Raw genomic sequence first — 25,576 nt, 5'->3', positions numbered from 1 at the left:
CAATTTGTACATGCCTCCACTCATATAATAAGATGCTGCAAATTATCAGGAAAGGAAATGAAAAGTAAAATATTTGTTGTCCAAATACTTTAAAGAGAATAAAATTGTGTGACATGTTTATCATAGATCACAACTTTGTATCAACTACAAGTATATTTCAAAGCCTCAATCAAAGACCAAAGCTGAAAATTACAATGCAGGTTAGTATAAAGTTTTGTATTCAGGGACCTGTAAATGCACACTATTCTGTTATAAAATAAAATATGGCAATTTAGCTTTTGATAAAAGTAGGCATGTTCATGGGCAAGGAGTATTACAAGCATAACTTGTGTGTGCCTGTGTGTGGCTCAGTATGAGAGACAGTGATATAATTAAATGTTTACACCAATTACATTATACCATGGATTGTTTGGGTGGAAAAAGAGGAGTTTTTTAAAGAAAAGAAAGATCAATGACGCTACATTTGCTCTTGCCACAATTGCTCCGCTTTTATATTCTCCAAGGACTTAGGATTAAGGATAGGGCTGTTATAGGGGTTTAGCTTTACGATTATAGTTAGGGTTACCTGTAGGTATGTTTGTGTGTGAGTTTTTTTTTTATTGTTGTTTGGATTAGCAAGCAGATATTTCATGAGAAAAATGTCGCAGTCTGAGCAAATGTCATGGAACCACAAAGATCAGAGAAAATTAGGGAAGTACGAAGACAGCGAAGCAAGAAATAAGTAAAAAGTAGAAGACAGCTAGACAGACAACAAGAGACTTCTCTCTAGATGCTTCATCTCTTCCACTACCATTCTTTTTAGGTCTCCTCAATGTGCCATGTCTTCACTGTTTACCTCTCAGTTTCTAGCATTTTTCAATAATTTCCTATCATCTATTCCTTTTGCCTTTCTTCTACCTAGTAGTATACAATCCTCAGCAGGGTGCATAACCTGGTGAATTGTGATGTGGTCTATCCCAAACACTCACAATTGGACCCCATTGACGACAGGCTAGTGCTGCTGAATACGGGCTTTCCAACCATCTTATCAGATGGAAAATGAGAACAAAAAACAAACAGGTTTACCTACAATTCTTCAGGGACTTTTTCCAGAAAGAATACTTCCTTCATTGCCTCCATCCTCTCTCTCTTATTTCTCTTATCTTTTTATTACCATTTTCACCTTCTTACTCTTTCTTCTTCTCTCCCAAAAGAGACCTTTTCTGGTCTACACAGATGGTGAACCATAAGCTCTACACCTTTGCATTCATTCCACCATGCAAACTACCTCCTTCGAGAAACAGCATAAATGTTGGTAAGTGAATAGATTTACAAACTAAACACAGCTAGCTGCGTTCGCCTTTTACTTTAAACACAAAGAGTCTTGATACATACAATGTAGCAGACTGTGGAGGGGGAAGAAGGGCTACTGCCTCGGTGCCTCCATACTCCAAACTTGTTCAACCCCCCCCCGGAAAAAAAAAAATCATACATATGCCCAAGCAATACGGTGTTGTAAGGTCAAACAAATAATACACGAAAAACCTCAACTAATAAAAGTAACATTCCATTTAGATAAGGAGAAGAAGAATAAAAAAGTTCCTGAAGAACATCAAGTTGTAAAAAAGAATCACAATCTGATACTCCTTCACTTTCTGCTAGTTATGAGTGTATGTTGCAATCACTGTTTGGTCACTAGAAAGCACTAGAAAACAATTATCAAATGCAGAGAGTGGGTTCAAACTTTAACTTTGTATTTCCATTCAATATTACCCACAAGGTGTCAATGAGAGCGCAATTGGTAGTAAAAGCACAATGTAAGAAGAAAATAATATGAAACAAAAACAAAACTAGATATATCGCTACGGCGACTGATATGCCTCCGCCATAATGCATGGTTCTCCTAATAGGTCTATACTACAATGTCTTGACAATGTGTGATGACAGTTTCACACAATTGGCAAAATATTAAAATGACAGGTTTAACACAAATGTGCTGAATGTTCACTTCCTAGAACTAGGTTCAATTGGATGAATTATTAAAATGTCAGAGTGCAGGTATTTGGGGAACTGATGATTTTTACTTGACTTTTGACCCTTTTATAAGTTTATGCATTGAGTAATTTTCAAGGTATTGAGAAAAAGTATAATTTCAGTATTAAATGGGAAAATAGCATTATCTAAACCTGGCCTTTGACCTTTGACCTCACAGTTCCAAAGAGAATCACTGTTAGGTTGAACATGCGTAAAGTAGTGATATTTTGAGGAGTTGACCTTGACCTTTGACCCCCTGACCTTTGAACCATGACCCCCAACTTCCCTAGATAATCACTGCCCATTGGAACAAGCATATATACAAAGTTCCATGAAGATAACTTGAACCATTTGCGAGATATGGAGAAAAACATGAATTTTCAACTTTTTTTCACAAAATAACCTGTGACCTTTGACCTTTGACCCCATGACCCTAAAATCCAAATAAAGTATTATCCCCCCAGGATATACCCTCATACTAAGTTTGATGTAAAACCTCCACACAGTTCTTGAGATATCGACAAAAACAAAACGGGACGGACGTACGTACGGACGCACGGACGGTAGGACGACCCGAAAACATAATGCCTCCGGCCACTTAGTTGGCGGAGGCATAAAAAACCAACAAGAAAGAAAAAGCAAGAGAAGAGGTTGCAATGATTTCAGTGTTAGGACATACAGCCCCACAACATCGTCAGAATTATGAGACCATAAAGTGTTTGCTTTACTATGCTTCATTTGTGATAATGCACTATGTGCTCTCAAGGAGAAACTGAGCAGACTTAAAATTTCATTAACTACAAAACAAATAAACAAACAAACAAAACACAACATAAAAAAACCAAGAAACACTCCACTATTATCACAATCTCACTCTACAAACACACTTCAAGCTTCAAACAATAATATGTCATACTACTGTACATGATTTCCTCATATTGAATGAGTCATAACTTTGCTCATACAGGTTATGCACAAACTTGGACTGATCCTTTACTTCTCTCCCTCACTGTATACGCTGTTCTTTTCATGTGCAGATATTTTCGCGAATGACGTGGTTATTGATATATTTGTGAGATGTTGTTTCCGCGAATCGATGCTGACGCTTATGTTAATGCTCTATTAACAAAGCGCATTGAGACATTTTCGTGTGTTGTCAAATTCGCGATCCAACTGTGATTCTTAAAATTCACGAGAATAACAGCTTAGACAGTATTCTAATCCTCCTTTTTATTTACACTATATATCTTCTTAAGTCTATGAGTGCAATGTTTGCATGCATGGCTAATTAACGGCTTGCCAACTTGTACAATCGCGCAAAATCCAATTGATAAATTTCATACTCCACAGTACAGTGAAAGGGTCATAGGAATCTAGCTTTGTCATATGGTTTACATCACAGCACAGCTAGCAATTTTCTCTGCAACTTCGCTGTCCTGCATTTCTAGTAGAAACACACTACAAAGTTACATGGCTTTAAAAGACAGGATGCTTTCCACAAGGTACTAGTACTCATGCATTTTGGTATTTCGGTAAAATATGGCACACAGGGGGTTTATACACTGTATACATTGTAACTTTCCCCACACTGTATTTTTCCCCCACGGCAAACTATGTAAAATAAAAGACTGAGAGTGTGATTACCTGAGAGAATCTTTTTTCCAGTTCTTCCTCGGAAAGAGATCTTGGCAAGCCAGACAAGAAGAGTTTATTTTTCTCCATTTTGTTCTCGTACTGAAATGGGAAATAATCATTTCAATTACTAATAAAACATTGGACACTTAGGTGTTTTTTGAGTGTGTGTGTGTGTGTGTGTGTCTAATTTCACCAGAGTGCTCTAGTCTCCTAACATGCTTCTGAGAGCCATTCTAATTCCCCACTAGAGAAAAGAAGTCAAATGCATCAGTCTGTCTCAAGTACATTTGCTGTAATCACACAAGTGATTTTTTTTTTCCAAACAAGACTTTTGTACCTAAACGTTACATTTTTTATACACTTTGCATAAAACTGACTTTATCAAGGCTTTGAGTATCATAAACTAAAAGAGCAATTTGACAGTCATTTCAAGAGTTTTCTTTGTCGTACAGTTCTCATACCCAGAACATAATTCAGGTGCTACTTTCCACTGCTTAACCATTTATGAAATGTTCTTGCAATCACATGTTGTCATCATCTAGGAGATCCCTGTGTAATAATTAAATATGATTTACTAGAGTTTTGTGTGTGAGAATGATTCAATAAGCCCCCTGCCACTGCTCATCAGCACTGTTGGGGAGTGGGGCCTTTCTTAAACCTACCATGTAAGATGCTAACATTGACCAGGCTTGCTGAAGTGCGGAAAAGTAGCATTGTACGGTTACACAGATTACACTTTAATCTAAAAGAAGACAGCATGCAAATGTATTGATCATTTGTTTAAGGTAATTACTATCTTGAACAATGCCTTTAATTTCATATTTGAGACCACCCAGTTGAAAAATTGAGTGTATAATTGCCGTTTCCTTGAACAAGTTTAATTTGCATTTAGCATTTTGGCTTTGCTCCATATGTCATTGTACTACATATTTCTCCAAACCAATTACAGTTCGACCTCGATTATCCGGCCATGTCGGGACTGGCGCTTATCTGGATAAGCGAATTGGCTGGATACGGGAGACACAATGTTAATGTATATAGCTGCCGTCCAAGCTGCCGTCCCAGTGAACTTGCAGCTAGGCAGGTAGCGTACCCTGCAACGGTGGTGTAATCTATGCTAGCCTGCGCAAAATTGTAGTCCCTTCTTCACAAAATAAAGTATATCTTTATGTGAAAATCATACATGCTTCACCCCATTAGATATTGAGAAACCTATCATGCATATCTTATGAAATTAGTGAAATAGATCCATGAAAAGATGTTAAAGTCACTGTTTTTTTCTCAATTTTTGGATGAATAAAAAAGTCCTTCACTGCGTGAACGCGTCCGGATAATAGAGATTTCTGGATAAAAGGAGGCCAGATAATCGAGGTCAAACTGTACTAAAATCCCAGTGGAGGTTAGACCAAAGTCTAGGCCTCCTTAGAGCTACAAGAATACAAAATAATGATTTTATACATATGACTAAACTGTTACCTTGAATTTATTGTCTCCAGGCACCTTTGCTGTATCTCTGGAGGGATCAACATACATTGGTCTGTTCCCAAGTAACTCCCTGTCCATCTTGAGAGCTTTCTGGGCACCTTCCTACAAGGAATAGTAAAATTAATCAGTCTCTGAAGAGAAATACATGACCAACAGGAGTCTAGATTTGATCAACATTCACTTAAAAAAACAAAACAAAAAACAATTACAACAATATTTGTCACAAAAACCTGAATGGTGCACACAAAACACCTGCCAAAATATGACATCTGACCAAACAAGAGGTGGGGGCAGCATAAACAAAACCACTACAGGTCAAGATTTGAACAACAATCAATGCAATACATTCATTACTGAGATGAAGGTGAGAGAAAGTGATTGTGATTATAAATATCTGTCATGCAATGGATAATTATCTACCATATCAATAGTTACAAGATGATATCAAAAGCCCTTTGACACTGAGATAAGTCCCATTGGAACAGCTTTACACATGTACAGAGTACAGTAACACGTTAAACATATGGTTCGAGTTTGGTTATAATTTGGCAATTGCATTGAATCGTTTGGGACAAAGCAATATATGTTTATCAAAGTGGATGGCCAAGGTATCATGGACACTAACACAGATTGAAGGAAATCACAGCCATACCATGTATGTTCACACAATGAACCAATTATACAGGTGTGTAGTGCAGTCGCAAATGTCACAGTACTGAAGAATTATGGACAAGGCAAGTGTAAGAGGGCAGACATTCATAGAGCAGAGAGAAGACATAAACTTGAATGTGTGACTTTATCTACATAATCTATACATAATGCTTTTGTAGGAAGGGCTCATCAGATCGACAGCATAACACTAAAGGGAGTCATCATCTGGTCTCAGACTGTGTATTTTGCAAGAAGGGAAAGTTTCCATGTTTATTCTGAAATGCACACTGAAGTGCCTTGTCTTCTCCTGTCTTGGATTGATTACCTTTTCCTGGAACTCTATGTAGCAATAACCTTTGAACTTCTTCTGATAGTTGGTCACCATTCGTATCTCTGTGATTGAGCCACACTGCAAGTCAACAGAGAATCAGCATTATAGGTCTCAAGCTGAGCAGTCCTCATTGACACTGGTCACAAAATAGCAGCAAATATGCAGATACATGTTTTCTTTCACTTTTATGTAGCAGATGACACATCACAGGTTGTGTGTTCAAATATGGTTGAGGCTTTGAAATTTATCAAATACACACTGTAGAACACAATTACAGGCATAATATTTTTCCTAGTATTAATATAGGAACGATAATAAAATCTGGGCATGATTTCACCGACTGGTATCATCTGGGTACTTAAAGCTAATATAAAGTTTTGGTACCTCAAAAGTTTCCCTGAATTTCCTTGTCTTAGTTTGTGTTTCAGGTTAAAGTACCTTTCATATACCTAACACTGTGAGACTTACTCGCCCCAAAGTGCTCTCATGTCTTAGTATACTTGTATATTGTAATCATGCAATTAACTGCAACCAGCAGCCCCATACGCATAGTGACCAGCAGCCCCATACGCATAGCGTAATGGGGCTTCGCATTGTAGCATTCAGGATCATGACAGATTTAGTATCGTGGGTAAATATCAACTGAAAATCCAAAAATTTCTTCAATTTGAAGACTTACCAATTAAGTTGAAGTATTGAAAACAGGCTTTCGGCAACGTTTGGTTCTGCCAATAGTCCCTTCCTGTTTGAATTGATGACTGAATGTGACTTGGTCGAGAGGACCTTGGGAGAGCTACATACACTGAATACTACGGCCAGCGCATGCGCACAAATTTCAAATCCATGAACGGATAAGATGTTTGTGTGCGCATGCGCTGGCCGTCAATTCAGTGTAGCTCTCCCAAGGTCCTCTTGACCGAGTCACATTCAGTCATCAATTCGAACAGAAAGGGACTATTGGCAAAACCAAACATTGCCCGAAGCCTGTTTTCAATACTTCAACTTAACTGGTAAGTCTTCAAATTGAAGAAATGTTTGGATTTTAAGCTGATATTTACCCGCAATACTAAATCTGTCATGATGCTAAATGCTACAATGCGAAGCCCCATTTAGCTATGCGTATGGGGCTGCTGGTCGCAGTTAGCTATGCGTATGGGGCTGCAAGCTGCCGGTTGCAGTTATCATGCAATAATGGTTTCGTACTATACGTGTACTACCTCGCCGCCATACGGCGGCGGCTCTGGTACGAAACCATTATTGCATGATTACTAAGACATGAGAGCACTTTGGGGCGAGCAAGTCTCACAGTGTTAGTTATATGAAAGGTACTTTAACATGAAACACAAACTAAGACAAGGAAATTCAGGGAAACTTTTGAGGTACCAAAACTTTATATTATCTTTTAAATGACTCTTCTTCATCAATGTCAACATGTCGTTCCCAACCATGAATCGTCTTGGTACAAGTCGATTTGAAGTCAGTGCTCCCAACCATTCAGGACTCGCATCCTTTCAATGTATTTCTTGCTGTCTTTCAGCAATTTCATGTCTTGAACAAGATATTATAGAAATGCAACAATTATACAAAGAAAAAAAAAACATACTAACTGAAAGAATACATATTATCAATAGTTTTTTTTTTTTAAATTTCACCAAAGCAAAGAAGATGATTAAAAAACAAACACATACATCAACAGTAGAATACAATTACAAATATATCAGTCAAACAGTATAAAAAGAAATGCTATGGTAGGCAGCAGCCGCAAAGAAAATGTCCCTTATTTTCGGCTGACCGAAAAATATTTATTAAATTTGTTACCAATGCGTTCGAAGCAAGAACTAGAAATGTCGCTATGGCGACTGGTATGCCTCCGCCATAATGCAAGGTTCTCCGAATAGGTCTATAGCAAAATGTCTTGACAATGTTTGATGACAGTTTCACAAAATGGGCAAAATATCAAAATGACAGGTTTGTCACAACTGCACTGAATGTTCACTTTCCTTGAACTAGGTTTATTTGGATGAATGGCTATACTGTCTAAGAGTGCAGGTATTTGGGGATTTGAGGATCTGCACCCAACTTTTGACCCTTTAATAAGTTTAAAGAATAAGTGAAATTTAGCACTTTCACTTGACTTTTGACCTTTTGACCTTTGGGCAAGAAACTTCCAAGAGAATCTGTATTGGGTAATACATGCACTCACTAAGTTTCAAGAGAAAATCCTGCAGGCATTGCATAAGAGGGAAATAATGACATTTTGATGAGTTGACCTTGACCTTTGACCCCTGACCTTTGACCCATGACCCCAACCCTACATGATCACTGCCAGTCAGTACATGCATATATACTATTGTTCCATGAATATACCTTGAAATATTTGTGAGATATGGAGAAAAAAGTGAAATTTTAACATTTTCACTTGACATTTGACCCTTGACATCCTGACCCAAAACTCTCTCTAGGAAATCTATATTTGATAATTCGTGTATACAGCAAGTTTCAAGAAAATACCTCCAAGCATTGAATAGATATTGGGGAAATAGTGAAATTTTGAGCATTTGACCATGACCTTTTGACCTTAAGCATGTGCGCTCAAAAGTTGATAGGCACAACTTCGCCCACTCATATATATACATGCCAAGTTTCATTAGGACACCTCTCACGTTTTTTTAGATACGCTGTCCACAAAACTGATTATGGACGGAAGGACGGACGAGGACGGATAGAAGGACAGGCGGAAGGACGGACGAACGGATGGGCGGACGGACGGACGGACAAACAACCCGAAAAGATAATGCCTCCGGCGACGCTTCATGGCGGAGGCATGAAAACATAAGAACAGGACAAGACAAAGACAAATAAATCAAAACATACAATGGCAAATATCAAAATACATGATCTCTCGTAACATGAGACATCATGTTTTGTTTTGTTTTTACATAAAAAGACCCCTGTGATGCAAACCTATTTGAGCTTCATGATAATATCATCAGATCGTAAGCAATTTCTTTGCAGTATCAGTAAAATGAATGTTACTTGTGCTGATCAAATTATACCCTTTCCAAGTTTTAAAGTCTCAAGGAATAATTCCAGACTTGATATTGAGTGGGAAAACGATGAAATACAGGTAAAGGAAACATAAAATGACCACAATTTTCTCTCATGACTTGTCAAAAACATACCTCTGAGAATTTTTCCCGAATGGTCTCTTCAGTCAAATTGTAGTCCAGGTTTTTGACAAAGACAGTTTGAGGATCTTTGCTATGCACATGGTCAGTCTTGTTAGTTTTAGTTTGCTTTTTCTGCTCCTCCATCTCGTGTGTTGTATTGGTTTGAGACATACTCTGATCTCCTTCACTGCTTTCAGCTGTCATAATGGAAACAAAACATGTCACAACCTTTTCAGCGAGATGTCACAAGCTAGTCACATCATATCATAGGAAAAAAAGTTGTCAATCTTCACACATGCTGTGATGCTAATCATACATTACTCTTTTCTAAATCAAGAGTCACATCTCATTTCGACGCTTTCATAAATTTTGCATGGAATATAGCACCGCAAATATAACTCTTTGCACACATATAAAATTCACACTGAACAATAAAACTAAGAATAAACTGGAAATATCACTATGGTCACTGGTACCCTATGCCTCCATCATATCACATTATATATTCTCCAATAGGTCTGTTGTACATTGTACATCTTGACAGTGTGAGACAATGGTTTCACATGATTGTTAAAAAACTGAAATAACATGTTTGAAAGTTTGATGGCACAAGCACAATAATTCTGCAACACAAGAAGACCTCATGACAAGGCTTCTTGGCTTTTTTCTTTGAAGTCTTGCGCAACTTTTGAGACCAACTTTGGAATGTCTGTGTGTACTGTTATGAATCACGTCCATTTTTATAGCAGCATGTCACCCCAAATGTGCACAATTTTGTGATTCTGTGTACATCTCCTATGGAAAACAACTGGTACTCTGTCCTGCAACTCATAAACACCTCACTATTTTTATGATTCATCACTTTGATTGATTGATTTTATGATAATTATGGTAGATACATGGTCCATGACAATTTTGATCGAAAAAAAGAAGAAAAAAACAAAAATAAAAAATGAATCTAAAAAACAATTTGAACAAATTGTAATGACTTTAGGCAGCTTTTATGATGTACAATTGTTGAATATGTTTAACCGAAAAAAAAAAAAAAAATAGACCCTCAATGCTTTGAATTAGTGTTTTAACAGGCTAAAATTAGACGTTTGACTTAATTCGGGGGGGGGGGGGGGGGGGGGGAAGTGGGCTGGGCGGATTCAGCGTCCCTCCCCCCCCCCCCCAAAAAAAAAAAAAAAAAAAACAAAACAAAACAAAACACAAAAAAACAAAAAAACACACAAAAAAAAACACACACAAAAAAAACTTTTTCCTAGAGAATTGTTACCTTACACTACGTTTCATGAAAATACATTGTACCTTCAGGCATTGCAGAGATATGGGGGAAAAAACTTAAATTTTAAGAAATTGACGTTGATCTTCGATCTTGAGTGTGTGTGAGCGCCCAAAAGTTAATAGGCAAAACTTTGTCCACTCATACATACATTTGGAAACATCAAATGTCAGTATTTAGTGCTAAGTGTTATTTATTATGACTATTATTATTGTTATTATTATTCTTAAATTAAGCTGCCCACAAAATTGTCTATGGACCGACAGACAGACAACCCACAAATATAATGCCTCCGCTGACGCTTTCTGGATTTCACCAATATCTTTAGATAATGCGTTATGTTTCGATATTCTGTAGAGAAAACGTGCAAAAAAATAATCACAGCAGTAGTCCGTATTTATCATGTTAGCATATCTCATACCTGCCAACATTTCAAGATGAAATATCTTCCTCGTGGATTGCAAAAATCTTATTTTATATGCAAACTGAAGTTAAAAATCTTACTTTCAGTCAAATCTTCAGAAAATACACATGGAAGGTATATCTAATTTTTTTTAAAAAAATCTTATTTCTCTGACAGAAAATCTTATTTTGCTATATTAAATGTAAAAAATCTTACTGAATCTGATAAAATCTTATTAGTTGGCAAGTATGATATCTTCTCTGCCATCCTTTTAATCAATTGTAATCAGACCAGTCTGAAAAACCCTGAGACATGTAACTCACCTTGTATGGCAGTGTCTGATGACGCTATACGAGGTACAGGAACGTGGGGTACTTTAAACACGGATGATGATGATGATGGAGATGTTATTGTTGATACAGTAGATGATTGGGATGATGAGGGTGGAGTCAAAGAAGATGAAGACGGTTTGGTAGATGTGCCCACATTGCCTCTGATCACCGTTTCTGAACTTGTCCTCTGTTTGGCAAGACAGAAGGCAAAAAGTATGTTTGAGACTCACACTACTATCTCAAGTAATTGTGTTCATTTTGTTTATTCTTAAAACAATCTACATTAAAATGCACATTTGACACCTATTCCTGCAAGTAACTGAACATGGAACTCCATTCTGTGTTCAAGTTGACTCTGGCAAATAAAGGGAAATCAACTAAAAAAGTCAAAGTTTCACTGTAATTAACCAAAAAAAAAAAAAAACAACACACAAACAAACACAAACAACCCCCCAAAAACACAACATCATCATATTCTAGAGTTTTGTGGGGATTGACTTTGGTTGCAAGCACATTTAGTAGGTAAATAAGTCTTGGTTACAGACTGTCTCTCATATCTCTCACTGGCTTGTTCTAAAAAGTATTTCAAAAGTAATCTTTTGGGTAATGACGCCTCCCCCTCCACAGTCATCTCTGCAAGCTCTCTTATATCCTCTGAAGAACAATTCGATGTGCAGGAAGAAAAGTCTTCTCACTGGTTCATGAGACATCCAGTGAAGATTTGAGTGAAGGTAAATGGGAGATATGGTATCATTGCCATGAGACTGGTATCACTGCTGTACAAACTACAGGGAACTTTCAAACTTCAAATGTGACCTGCTACAACAAAAGGATCCTAAAGTCGCTGACGGGTGAGCCGAGAAAATCGAGTTTGAAGTCAGATCACCAAAATCTGTCAAAACGTTTGGATTTCTGTTTTTAACATAAGTTTGTAGTCTAATGTATCTTCTATCATCTGCCGAAATTTCGAAGCTAAATGATCAAAGGAAAGGCCTGAAAATAGCATTTTTCTGGGCCATGCTTGGCTCGCCCGTCAGCGACTTTAGGATACTTTTGTTGTAGAGGGTCACAAATTAGTCTTTGATGTGATTGCAGTGAAACCTTTACAAAGGGAAATCTGGATTTTTTTGAATGGTGCTAACAAGTGCTACACTGACTTCTCTTAGGATAACACTCCACACTGTGTGTGGACAGGAGTGATAACATTAATGGACAATAATCAACACATTCTTTTTTTTTTCTGAATGGCTTTCTGGAATGTGTAGGCCTAAGATTCCACTTGTAAATGGCGTATGGCAAAGGGTGGGTCAGGTGTGTATGAATAAATCTTTGCTCACTGTCAGTAGTAATCAGAGGAGTAAAGAGACTATTACTGTCTGTCACATCTGTATGATATCATGACAGAGTATTAGAGCAGCATGCACACTACTGAGTGAACAAATAAAATGGGGAAAAATGATATTTTCAAATGGCAGTACAAATGATTAATTCTGCTTCTGTGTGTTGCAAGAAAGACATTGGCCACTTTGTTTACATAACTTACAACAAAAGCAGCTTGTCTACTACAGCAACAATAAGTGGAAATGTCCAACAAAAATCTATCCAGCTCTAACTGAGGGCAACTATTGTGTTAAATGTAAAAGCTCATCCTCAAGCCAGTCTTTCACATAAGGCTGCATTCCTTCATGGTACATTGTGTGACTTTCATTACTATGTTTTTCTTGCCTTAGCACTACAGTGCACTCCCGTTTTATATCAAATAAGGTTAGATACCTATAATGAAAATTTGTTACAATCAAGTAAAAATTCAGGTCCCCAAATTATCATCTACTGGTATACACATGTATATCTTCAAACACCTTGTTTAGCTATAACAAAACTTTGATGTAATGTACAAAGAAACTGCTGGTCAAGACAACTTTGTCATAATGGGAATCTCCTGTATATCTATGAATGTTTTTTGAAGCCTGTCAATGTCTGTAATGTAAACTAGCCAGTCTTGCCTGTTTCTTTGCAATCTGTTTGCTAGATCCTGCCTCATCATAAAGCCTCTTGCCTCCACCTTTCCTTTCACTTCTTGGTCTGTTTCTAGCATCAGGTCTCCTCTCCTCCACCTGCCGACTCCATGCTGCCTCATCTTCAGCAGCCTGCATCAGAAAAGTCATTGTTTAATTGTGACAATAACATACAACAGTGAGACTTTTTCGTTGATAATCATACATGACATGCAAGACATTGAATGTTAAAGAATGATACAGTTCTAGTTGAGATGGGGTATTTCAAACTTTATTTCTATTTTTACTTTTTTTGTTGTTGAGATAATGAGAAACCTCATACGAAATATGAAAGAACATAATAATTCTGAGAGAAATTCAAAGTTTATTTAAAGAAAATTGGTTTTGAAACGACTAAGACAGCCAAAACAAAGCAATCCTAATAAAAACTGGAACCCATCTTTTATCAGGATCGCTTTGTTCTACTTTGTTTTTGGATATCTCAGCCATTTCAAAACTGATATTCATCAAGTAACAAACTTTGAATTCCTCTTAGAATTGTATGTTCTTTAACATTTTAGATGGTGCTTTCTTAGTATCTTGCAAAAAGTTAAAATCAAAATTCTCATCTCAACCAATAGTATACAATCCCTGTACCTTCAACCATTTGAGCACTCCGCAATATCACTTTACATACCCGCTTCATCACTTTGCCGCACTTGGCAATATTAGTGAACATACCCGCTTCATCTCTCTCTCCCAGCTCCCTCTCCCTCTTAGTTCCCTCTTACTTTTAGCTCACACCAGTTACCTCACACCCTCTTTATCCTCAGATAGCTCTCTCCTGGGCCCTCACCAACTGCTCCCTCTCACTCTCTTCCTCTAGCTCCCTCTTATGACTAATGCTTGCTAGCAACCTCCCACCCTCTCCCACTGTCTTGTCCTGCTTCATCCCTTCCCAGTTCACCTTCAAGTGTTTGAAAGTTTACCCTGCGTACCCTTCACAAGCCCAAAGGTTCACTCACCCGTTTCCTCTGTTCTGTAACCCTCTTCATCTGAGTCTCCACTCTCTTGACAGCTGAACACCAGGTATCCAAAGTTCCTTCTTCACGTTCAAAGTTGAGAAAAGCCTCAAAGACAGTCTCTGGCCAATCATTTACTGAGTGGATGGCTCGATGGAACACCTTTCTCACATGTTTGCTGTCCCCGTAACACCTGAGTTTGGAAGTTACAAAGAAATTGTTTACTTTTTTAATATTGACAATATGTATCAGCCCTAAAAGGGCAGGGGCACAGAATCTCCTCTATCATTATGCTAAAAAGTGAAAATATGTTGATTTTTAAGAATGTGTTCTTTATAACAGTATTTACCTCATCAAAAGAGTACCTAAATTCAAACTGTAGATATGGAAAAAGATCTTGCTTAATTCTGCATATTTTGGAGCTTTTTGGGTCCCACCTTTGGGCACCCATGGTGGCCAAATAAACAACTGCAGCATCTTCCAATACATGGATCACTGTCAAGTTTGGGGGAAAAAAAAAACATATTTCAAAGAAAAAGATGAAAAGGTTGATTACACATTTATCCCTTGGAACCAGTCTAGGGCAATAACCCCCTGGGCAATTACCCCTGACCCTTCCCCAGGCCCTAATCCTAATTCTAATCCTGAACCTAATCCTCACCCTCACCCAAACTCCTAACCCTAAACCTAACCCTAATCTTTACTCCAACCTCATTACCACTAACCAGAAATGAAGAAATTCAAAATTCACCTGGTTTTGGGCCTTCTTGTGGCACTGACACACATAATGATAATAATAATAATAATAATAATAATAATAATAATAATAAAAATAATAATAATAACAATAACAGCAAGTTCTTATATTGCGTATCTCAGATTTGAACAGAATTTCAATGCCCTTTACAAACAAACTACAACATAATACAAAACATACATGTACCAAGAAAAACTGCAATACCAAGTACTTCACAGTGTATTACTTTGGAATGATTATTTTACATACAATATGTACATAAGAGGTCAAGGTTGCCGATACATCTGACATAGTTACATTGATGAGTTAAAATTTAAAAAACATATTTACTGAATTTAACAAACACATGCTATTTTGTACAAATACATTTTGAGTTTTTGTTTTAAACTGTCATTTGGCATCTTACTTCTCAGTGGGTTTGGTAAAGAATTCCAGATTGTTGTTGCAGCATAAGAAAAAGGCCTTTCCCAATTAAGACTGTACGGATGGAAGGTATGACAAGTAAGTTTTGAGCAGAGGATTGGAGATATCTAGAAGGCTTGAATGGGTTTATTAATTCTGTGATGTAGTGTGGGGCTGTTCCATGTAGTGCTTTGGAAGTGATGAGGAGGATCTTGTTTTGCATGCGATACCTTATAGGAAGCCAGTGCAGATCTTGAAGGACTGGGGTTATGTGTTCACATTTCTTTAATAGCAAGAGTAACAAGGAGGGCAGTGGAATTTTGACTTTGTGAAGCTTGGAGAGACCTGCTTGTCTGGGAGAGCCTAACCAGCCAATGATTAAAGTACAAAACTACTCATTCTGTCATCTGAGTCTACAAAGGTGGGGTAAATTGGCAAATACGTAAACCTCATATAAGTTCACATACATATGCAAGATAGGAAAAAATTTGTTAAAATGTTAACTTCTCAAAACAGTAAAATAAATCATATGCAAAGGTAGTATGAGTTAAAATGTTAACTTCTCAAAACAGTAAAATAACTGATATGTAAGATTAGAAAAAAAATCTGTTAAAATGTCAACTTTTCAAAACAGTAAAATAAGTAACATGCAAGATTGGAAAAAAATCAGTTAAAATGTCGACTTTTCAAAACAGTAAAATAAGTCATATTGACACAGTGTACTGATACCAATCATCTGTAGGAAGATCAATTCTATTGTCTGCTTGTTAATGAAATTATTTCATATAGTCTCACCTCTCCAAGTTAACATACAGCAGCCACACCCGAGCCTGACTCCCATGACCCACTGACATGATGTCATTCCACAGCTCACGCATTCTTTCCACATTCTTGCAGTACTTGGCCTTATTGGGTTCAATACAACAAGAAATTTGATAAACAGACATCATGTAGACAATTATGACATGAACAATGAAAGGAAACACATACAACCAAACATCCCTCATTTAACAATACATCCCATAATTCCTCACCATTTTTTATCAGGGACCTTTACATTTGCAACCTGGAAATTAAAGACTACGATTGCATTGGCCGTTCTCCCCCCTGCATCATGTTAGAAAGTAGCTTTAGATTACATGAGGATGGAACCTATAAAAAGTAAAATGGTGCCACCATATGTGACCCTGCACCTCAAAATAAACAAAAAGTCGCCAGACATGAATTTTTAGTTAAGACCATATTCTGAAAGAGCAGACTTTAAGCTTTAAAATGATGTATAACTCAAATCAAATGGACTCTCCTAACCTATCTAAATATTGGAAAGAAAGCACAAACTCAGGAAAAGTGTGAACTGAGAAAAGAGGCTCTGAAGTACAGTGTCTATTCAAGCGCTTAATCTTTACCAAACCGTACTGGCTGTGCGGCGAATGGGACAAAAAACAGGTAGTAAACCACCAGAGTAACAACAATGAAGGGATTATCAGATTAAACTGAAATTAAGCATGCCTCATTAACACATTCTGTCCATAATTGATGCCAACTTTCAAAGCAGTAGCACTATCCTTTTTAAAAGTTATTAAAGTTGAAAGTGAAGAGTGTGGACAGGGTTTTTCAGAAATGAAAAAAAAAAAAAGATTCTAAAGACACACCTAATCACACTATTCTACCAAAAATGTTCGAGATAAACTGCTAAAAAAACACACTTTCCTGCCCGTTTTATGATACCAAATTTTAGCATAATGTAAAAAAAGACCCGCTCTTTCAGAAAATATGAAAAAGTCAAGTTCGGCTAGGTTGACCCATTTCATTTATTTTCAGTCCTCACGCAAAATCAGTGTGTGCGACTTTATGTTCGTTTTGAGGTGCACAGTCACATATGATCAGTGCATCAGGTAGCTCTCTGAGTCGTAAAATGAACAGATGCAAAAATAGCCCAGAACGCAAAGTGAAAATTCTGAGGACAGGAGTTTTTTTTCCCCTCTGTACATCCATGCCTCCCTATTGTATCATTTTGAGGATAACAGCTGTAATGCAACACCAAAGAATGTCCAGTCATCAAAATAAGCATGTCATCTGAAAAGTGTAGTTTCACTAAGAATATTAATTGATGCTAGCAGTTCTAAAGTCTTGAAGGAAAATTATGTTTCATCTTGAGTTCTATACATTACAGTTGTACTTTTTGCCATGTGTTTACAAGCCAGGAAAGTTACAGAGGGTAACTTTTGTAAAATGATACCATACTCTCAATGTGACTGTCATACACCTGTATATCACAGAATTTACATGCTTACCTGGGAAAATAAAGACTTATGGGGTGTAACAGAAAAAAAAAGGTCCCCCCCCCCCAAAAAAAAAAAAAAATAATAATAATAATTTAAAATAAAATGAAATAAGCAAGAAAAAAAAAACAGAGTAGAAGAAAAGCAGTGTCTAATGGAACAACACTCAAACAGCAGCACAGAAAATTAATGATAAAAAAGGAGAAACTCTATGATTACAACTAAACATATTCCACAGCAGCAGATGACTCCAACTGATGTCAATAGCTACAATGTAAAGACACTGTGCTCCCCCCTCCCCCCTTCCCCCCCCAAAAGGTTTCCTGTATAGCAAGCTAAAATCATGAATAACAATACTGCTAGTACAGTCAGCAGTGAATACTGAACAAATGGATGGACCATCATCAACAACTACAAACCTACATGCACTCACACACACAAACACACAATCACTATAAACTAAGCATGGTAGAGTTGAGTGCAGTTAATTATTTCAGATCTGAATTCCCTAATGAGGCAGATTAGCTGGGTTTATTGGCTCGCAGTGGTGTCAAAACCTGACCTCTCATAGCAGGCAAATCGGCCTTCACATGTGTCTATCAGTATCCTTGTGCAATAAGCACCATTCTGAACAAAATGCTACTGACACACTTGACTTTTTTTCAGCTTCTTGCGTACATCTGTGATTTTTACCTCATCCCTCACACATTTAATACGATTGAGGCTGCTTCAATCTACATTGTAGATAATGAAAAAGCTGAACTTGTCTTTTCAAAATATAAGATAGATGAAATGAAGACTGGACTCACCTCAACAAAAGCTAAATACTGTTGTAAACTGGAGGAGGGGTCACCTTCCATGCCAAAATCTGTCATTAGCAGGAAATTCAGTATGGATGTTATCTTTTGCCCTAAAGTGTGTTCCATTACAGATATGGTACACTATAAAAAGGCTTTTACTGGGGTTTTCACAGAAATAGCATTACTTCCACAAAGTAAATTACTTTTTTAGCACCTTGATTAATTAGATGTTTCATATCTGCCAACAGCTGTGTATATTTGAAATTCATAATATTCACCCTCTAATCATCTTTACACTTCTACCTCATAATGGCAAATTGGGCAAAATGATCTTAAATAATTAATATAATTTTTTTTCCTAGAACTGAATATGCTACCGTAACAACTTAATAGTAAACTTGTCAAAAACAAATAAATATATAGGAACGACAAAAATAAAAAATGCTTGAAATTCACTGAAAACTTAATTTTTGCAACATACCAAGACTGGCTACATGATGATTTCTTACTTAGTAAACAAGAACTTTGTTTCAGTTTGCAACTAATTGGAAAAAAAAAACCCAAACAAACAAAAAACAAACAAACAAACAAACGCCTTGGTGGAAGAATTTTATGAATCTGAAGAACTTTGTTTGCTAAAATATTGATATAATATAAATTTAACATAAATAAGCATGGATTTGAATGATAACTAAATGATCACAATGACAAGTATAAATCTTCTACATCACTAGTTTGTTCCTTAAGATCAATCTTGCAAGAATTAAGACAATGAAATGATGCAAAGATTGGAAGCCCGAAGGCACTCACATTGGGCTTGATAGACTATGGCTCTTCCGACAGTGTCTCTTAATGTCTCAAGCTCTTCTTCATGATCTGTGCAAAAACAGAAAAATATTCAATAACAAATTTAGCATTATTATACTCCAAGTTTAGCGTTATTATACTCATGACAAAACTTAGAATGCCAGTTCAAACAATAGCATTCAATACCCTGGAAATCAAATTTGTGTGCAACTAGAAACAGCCATAATTCACCTGTGATAGCCCCTGAAAGTATAAATACTTCGATAAATCATATCACATCTCTATAACAGTTTGGCACTTTCACACATTAAACTTCTGCTCCATAAAGCATAGTTACTAATGTGTGCATGTTCTATCTATTTGTGTACATTTTACGAATAATAGCGAGATTCCATGTCGACTGGTTAGCTAATCATGTGCAGGCATTGCAATTCACTATCGTTCAAGACGTATATTTTGGAAAAAAAATATACACAAATAGTGTGATCGTTTGATTGAAAGAATTGGGTGATCAACTATTGTATTTCAATTCATTTTTATTTTTTATACACTCTTTCAAATTTACAATTAAATCGCAAATAAATAAAAATCAAAGAGATAAAAAATTCTACTATTTTGCAGAGAGCATGTCTCGAGTAAATTCTACAAATACAGTAAAGAACATAATACAATGTAGTCAGGGTATTGGTACACTTTAACAGTACCATAGTGAAGTTATGTCATAACTAAAGAAAGAACAGCTTGAACTAGAACTATCACTTAATGTCATTAATACTAAAATGCTCAAAAGGTGAGGGAATTCCCATTATCATATGATTTTTATTCAAAATATGCTAGTATTACGGCAACACATTTTTCAACAACGACGAGAGATACATTTTGCAGATCTACATACCATTGTGGTCACATGTGCCAAATTTCAAGCTAAATGTTCAAAAACTGAGGGAGTGAGCTGAATCCACAATATTTTTGTATGCTTTTAAGTGCAAAAATGCTATCATGGCATTGCATTATTCAACAATGATAAAAGATTAAGCTGCCACATCTACGTAATATAGTGGTCACATGTGCCAAATTTCAAGCCAAATGCTCAAAGACTGCAAGAGGTAGTTAACTGAATCCACAGTATTTTTGTCCTATTTTTCATTAAAAAAATGCTGTTACCATGGCAACACATTTTCATATAAACTTCATTTAACATGGCTTTCAACATCAAACTTTTTGCACAGGCTTACCATGTACTATAAACACATCAAATTACATTAAAACATTACACATTTTCATCAATATCATGGGTATGGCAATCACTCATATTAAATGAACTACAATGCATTCTCAATATGTGACCCATTACGTCAGCGATCCTTCATTTTATGTCCTACATTTATGTTCAACATTATCTCATTTTACTCTATTTATAACAGTCAACTTGAACATGTTATGAATGAAATGTCAGCTTCATACCACAACTGCCTCAATGAATGAAGTCAATGCCTCAATATATGAGAATCGTTAATGGAAAGATTCTTCAATTGACCCTACCAGCTTCCCAGTCAATCCTGCGTCTTAGGTAGTCTGTGTAAGTCTGCCATAGCTGCAAGTAGTCTGATGCTGCTGAGAAGCCCGCTACAAGGGCCTTCTCAAACACACCTGGTATACAAAGTGACAAGTGTATATATTCATGTTTTGTTCACTAGTCTCCTGTTGGTAAACAAGGTTCACATACAAATCTGTCATGTCGTACTTTAAACTATCCTACAGCATTGAAATAATTCAAATTAGCTTGCTCATGAACTCACACACTAAATCCATTCATTCCTTCCTCTTTGTTCAATGCTGTCTGTTCTAATGACTTCAATCTGTTAGATCTCCTGAGGAGCAGGTTTTACCTTGTCATCACTTTTTCAGGAGCTGTGGTTTCATGAAGAGGGTGCAATGTTTACTAGCACAAACTACTCACAGGCTACCTGCTATCAAAAAACTCTAAAAAACAACAACAACCAAAACAAAATATATATACACACACACACACACACAAAACAGAAATGTTGATATGGTGACTGGCATGCCTCCGCCAAAAAGCATAGTCCTCCCAAAAGGTCTATAGTACATCATGACAATGTGTGATGACAGTTTCAAATAACTGGCAATACAGTATATTGAAATGACATGTTTGTCACAAATATGTTGAATGTTCACTTTCCCTGAACTAAGGTTAATTGGATGAATGCCTATATTTTCTAAGAGAGCAATATGTATTTGTGGATTTGAGGACTTTTACTTGACTTTTGACCCTTTTATAAATTTATGCATTGATTAATTGTTAAGGTATGGGGAAAATGTATAATTTCTGCTTTAACCCTATTCCAACTGGGGGGTGGGGTCAAATTGACCCCCCCTCGACATTTTGCGCCACGATTCCGCAACGCGCAAAGATTTTGCCGCGTCGTTTTAGGACTTTTTTCATTGAAGTCTCCCCCATATTTTGAGACCAAATTTGCGACGTCCAGGTACACTGTTCTGAAGTTACGTAATGTTTTGCATATATGCATGTCAACCCCAAAACGGCTCAAATTCATGACATCGTGTGCAAATCCAATGCAAATGGTGTTTTTTTGTTAAATTGATATAAATTAGATTATTTCAACTTTAAACCATTGAAATTAATCAATTCTAATGTAGAGAAGCTTGAAAAAGTGCCTGCAACAAATTTTGGCAAAAAAAAATAGAAAACAAAATGTCGAAAAAACAATAAAATACATAAGAAATCAACGAAACAATACAAATCAAAAGAAATTGATTTTGATTTCGCTATTTTTTTTACACGAAATTTGTTTGATGTGTCTGGAGGAACTCTGACACAAAAATTTAGGGATCGTTCAGTCATTTTAATGGAATTATAGATGAAAATATGATTTCATGCATAAATTTGCATAATTAATTTACTAAAAATAGAAAGCCAACATTTTTCTTGTGTATGATCATGTCGTCTGTTGAGAATGAGAAGGGCTTTAAGTCTTCTCGAACACTATGGGTTTTGTGGTCACTTAACGCCCTTATCATTCTCAACCGACGATGTAATCTTGTAGTTAACATCCGGCTCTATCTTCAGGCAAAATTTTACGGCGATCGCGTGATCGGCGGCCGAGATCTGAAGGGGGGGGGGGGGTCAAATTGACCCCCCCCCCCCCCCCCCCAGTAAAAACTTGGTCTCAAATAGCCCAGTTGAAATAGGGTTAAATAGAAAATTGTTAACATTTTACCCTGGCCTTTGACCCTTGACCCTAAAACTCCGAAGAGAATCACTGTTAGGCAGAACATGCATCGTTGTACTAATATTCACAATGATACCTTAAGCCACTTCAAAGATATGGAGAGAAAAGTGAAATTCAGCACTTTCACTTGATCATAGCCCTTTTTGGCAGAAACTACTTCCCAGAGAATCTCTATTGGGTAATACATATATAGACTAAGTTATAAAAAAAACAAAACAAAACAAAACCCTTCAGACATTGCCAAAATATGTGGAAAAAAAGGTAAAATTTTGATGACTTGACCCTGACCTTTGACCCCATGACCTTTGACCCCATGACCCCCAAATTCCCTAGATAATCACTGCCAGTCATTAAATGCATATGTAGTATGTTCCATGAAGATACCTTGAACGATTTCTGAGATATGGAGAAAAAAGTGAAATTTTAACTTTTTCACTTGACCTTTGACCCCTTGACCCTTAACCTCATGACCCGAAATTGTAACTAGAGAATCTTTATTGGATAGTACATGCATACATTAAGTTTCAAAGATTATCTTCAGCTTTTGTACAGATATGGGGGAAATAGTGAAATTTTGAGCATATGACCTTGACCTTTGACCTTGAGCATGTGCACCAAAAAGTTGGTAGGCATAACTTCATCCACTTATGCATGTTCACACCAAGTCTCATTAGGATACCTCAAACGGTTTGTTAGTTACACTGTCCACAAAATTCATTACGGACTGACGGATGGATGGAAGGACGGACGGAAGGAGTGATGGACAACCCGAAAACATAATGCCTCCGGCACCACTTCATGAAGGCATAAAAAACAAACAACCAAACAAACATAAAAAAAACCCAAGCTGTTGAATTCAACACCCTGTAGTAAAGACTTGCAACCTGGAAATAGAATACAACATGCTGTCTTTACCCATTTGTATGCAAATATTACTGATTATTACCTATACGAGGTAGTTTTGTGAGGCAATTGCAGTTATTATTTTGCAGGGTTAAAGGTCAGAAGTTATTTTGCAGGGTCAAAGGTCAGCAGTCAATATTAGTTTCGCCACGTCACTGCGTGTCGGTTACACACACCGTACCGTACACAAAACAATGTGTGCAAACAGTGCAATCTTCCGGTTTTCGCCATTCAGAGAAAGAGTGAAATCTCTCTCCCCATTCCGATCGACCACGAAAAGAAAACATCCCAGGATGTCGCTGGGTGTCGGTTACACGCACCGCAGAAGAACGCTGATAAATCAACTCATACAAGGTCGACCACTTACAGCAGCACTATGTGTCAAACAATGACTAGTCCATTTGTGCTCAATAATCACACAGTGACCATCAGTTTTACAACTCTCCAAATTTAAATAGAAGTAAAAATAAAGTGTAAAAGCGTTCAGATGGTTGAAGTTCGCCTGTTACAACTACATATGTATCTTTGAAGTTGGAGTTGAATGATATACATTGATGAACAATTTTTCAATTATTCGACATGTTGATGATCTACAGGTAGTCAAATGTGGCTTGATCTATATCATAGTGTATAGCCGTATTCACATATTTTCTTAATTTACCTAGGGGGTAGGTAATGATTACGATATTGACTGGCCTTGAGGGAGATACCAGATAAATATTGCTCGCACTGAAAGAATATTGCCCTCGTCTTCGACTCGGGCAATATTCTCAGTTTGGGCAATATTTTCTGGTATCTCCCTCGAGGCCAGTCAATATTATATAAATATTGTTGTTCATGTTGTAAATACTGTATTTAACAAACACAACCAGAGGGAAACTGATCTGCAATGAATTTAATTTATTAGTGGAAAAATGAGAAAAGAAAATGGAATTATATCGCGATTTGAACCCGTGACCTCCGGATTGCTAGCCCGGTGTTCTACCGACTGAGCTATAGAAAGCCCTTGTCCCAGAAACCCTAAATTCTCAGCCCTCAGGTGGTCAGAAGCTATGGCAGTGTGTTTGTGTGTGACACATACCCACACACTAAATCCTGACATAAACCCGAAGGATAATTAAATTTGGGGATAAATACGGGGGATCACTGAAGTGATACAGCTTTTTCTGAGTAGTAACAAATGCAAACAGAGAGAAACTGACCAGAAATGAATATAATTTATTAATGGAAAAATGAGCAAAGAATATCTAGGTACAAAGGGTGGCTAGACAGGTAACCTGTACAAAAGATATTTCACTGAAAACTTGACTTTCACTTCTTTGTCAAATATGCTGATAATGACTGCCCTTGTAATCTTTTATATCACTTTGAAATTACTCTTTCCAAAGGATGAGTTCACAGCATCATACAATTGTGCCATGTCATGAGTCAGTCAGTAATCAGAACTTACTCTGGATTATGCTGAAAGGCTCTTCATGTCTTTCCAGTGCTCTCAGGTATCTCTGCCATAAGATTGGGGACCATGGGCAATTCCGCACTGCTCTCTCATACACTGGTAGAATGACTGACTTGATCTTAAGATTGTCATCCTATCCACCACAAAAACACAAAGAAGTGATAGCTCATAATATTTCAATGTAAGTGGATGGAAAGGAATTTATTACAGTCTTTGGGCATCTCACAGAATTGGCTCACATTAATCAAGGACTGCAGGCTTTGCTCCACATAGTCAAAGTGCCTTGATCTCATGGTGTCCAAAATTAAGGGAGCCAAAACTTACATTAAAATTACTTTGAATTCAACTTCCTGACATATGAACTAAATATGAGTTTCATGTTGTTTGTTGTTTGTAATCCCATATACTGCCTGAAATCATTCTCACTATTATATGATTTGTCGACTGAGATCCTACTGCACATCTTTGATACAAACACACAGACAGACACACAGACAGACAGACAGACACAGACAAAGACACACACATACATCGTACATAGGAGGGTTCACACATCCATCATCCACCCATTTC

The 25,576-nt window shown here is 36.9% G+C and overlaps 1 protein-coding gene across 1 annotated transcript in view; it reads right to left on the bottom strand.

Moving 5' to 3' along the window:
• LOC139711210 (squamous cell carcinoma antigen recognized by T-cells 3-like) overlaps positions 1-25,576 on the bottom strand; it is a 52,468-nt gene that overhangs the window by 10,498 nt on the left and 16,394 nt on the right. Inside the window, exons 8-19 of the mRNA XM_071623129.1 lie at positions 24,998-25,136; positions 20,912-21,019; positions 19,373-19,438; positions 18,572-18,630; positions 16,276-16,385; positions 14,325-14,514; positions 13,309-13,452; positions 11,297-11,492; positions 9,298-9,482; positions 6,110-6,193; positions 5,125-5,235; positions 3,658-3,747 (exon numbers count right to left, since the gene is read on the bottom strand). Coding sequence (XP_071479230.1) covers positions 3,658-3,747; positions 5,125-5,235; positions 6,110-6,193; positions 9,298-9,482; positions 11,297-11,492; positions 13,309-13,452; positions 14,325-14,514; positions 16,276-16,385; positions 18,572-18,630; positions 19,373-19,438; positions 20,912-21,019; positions 24,998-25,136 — 1,482 coding nt within the window. The remainder of the gene's footprint in view (positions 1-3,657; positions 3,748-5,124; positions 5,236-6,109; positions 6,194-9,297; positions 9,483-11,296; positions 11,493-13,308; positions 13,453-14,324; positions 14,515-16,275; positions 16,386-18,571; positions 18,631-19,372; positions 19,439-20,911; positions 21,020-24,997; positions 25,137-25,576) is intronic.

This window comes from Diadema antillarum, unplaced genomic scaffold, assembly GCF_040938485.1.
Source record: "Diadema antillarum isolate AM-2024a unplaced genomic scaffold, OU_Dant_1.0 seq00001626_RagTag, whole genome shotgun sequence".
In the NCBI taxonomy this organism is placed as follows: domain Eukaryota; kingdom Metazoa; phylum Echinodermata; class Echinoidea; order Diadematoida; family Diadematidae; genus Diadema; species Diadema antillarum.
The sequence above is the reverse complement of the archived record's forward strand: the minus strand, read 5'-3'. Positions and strand labels throughout refer to the sequence as shown.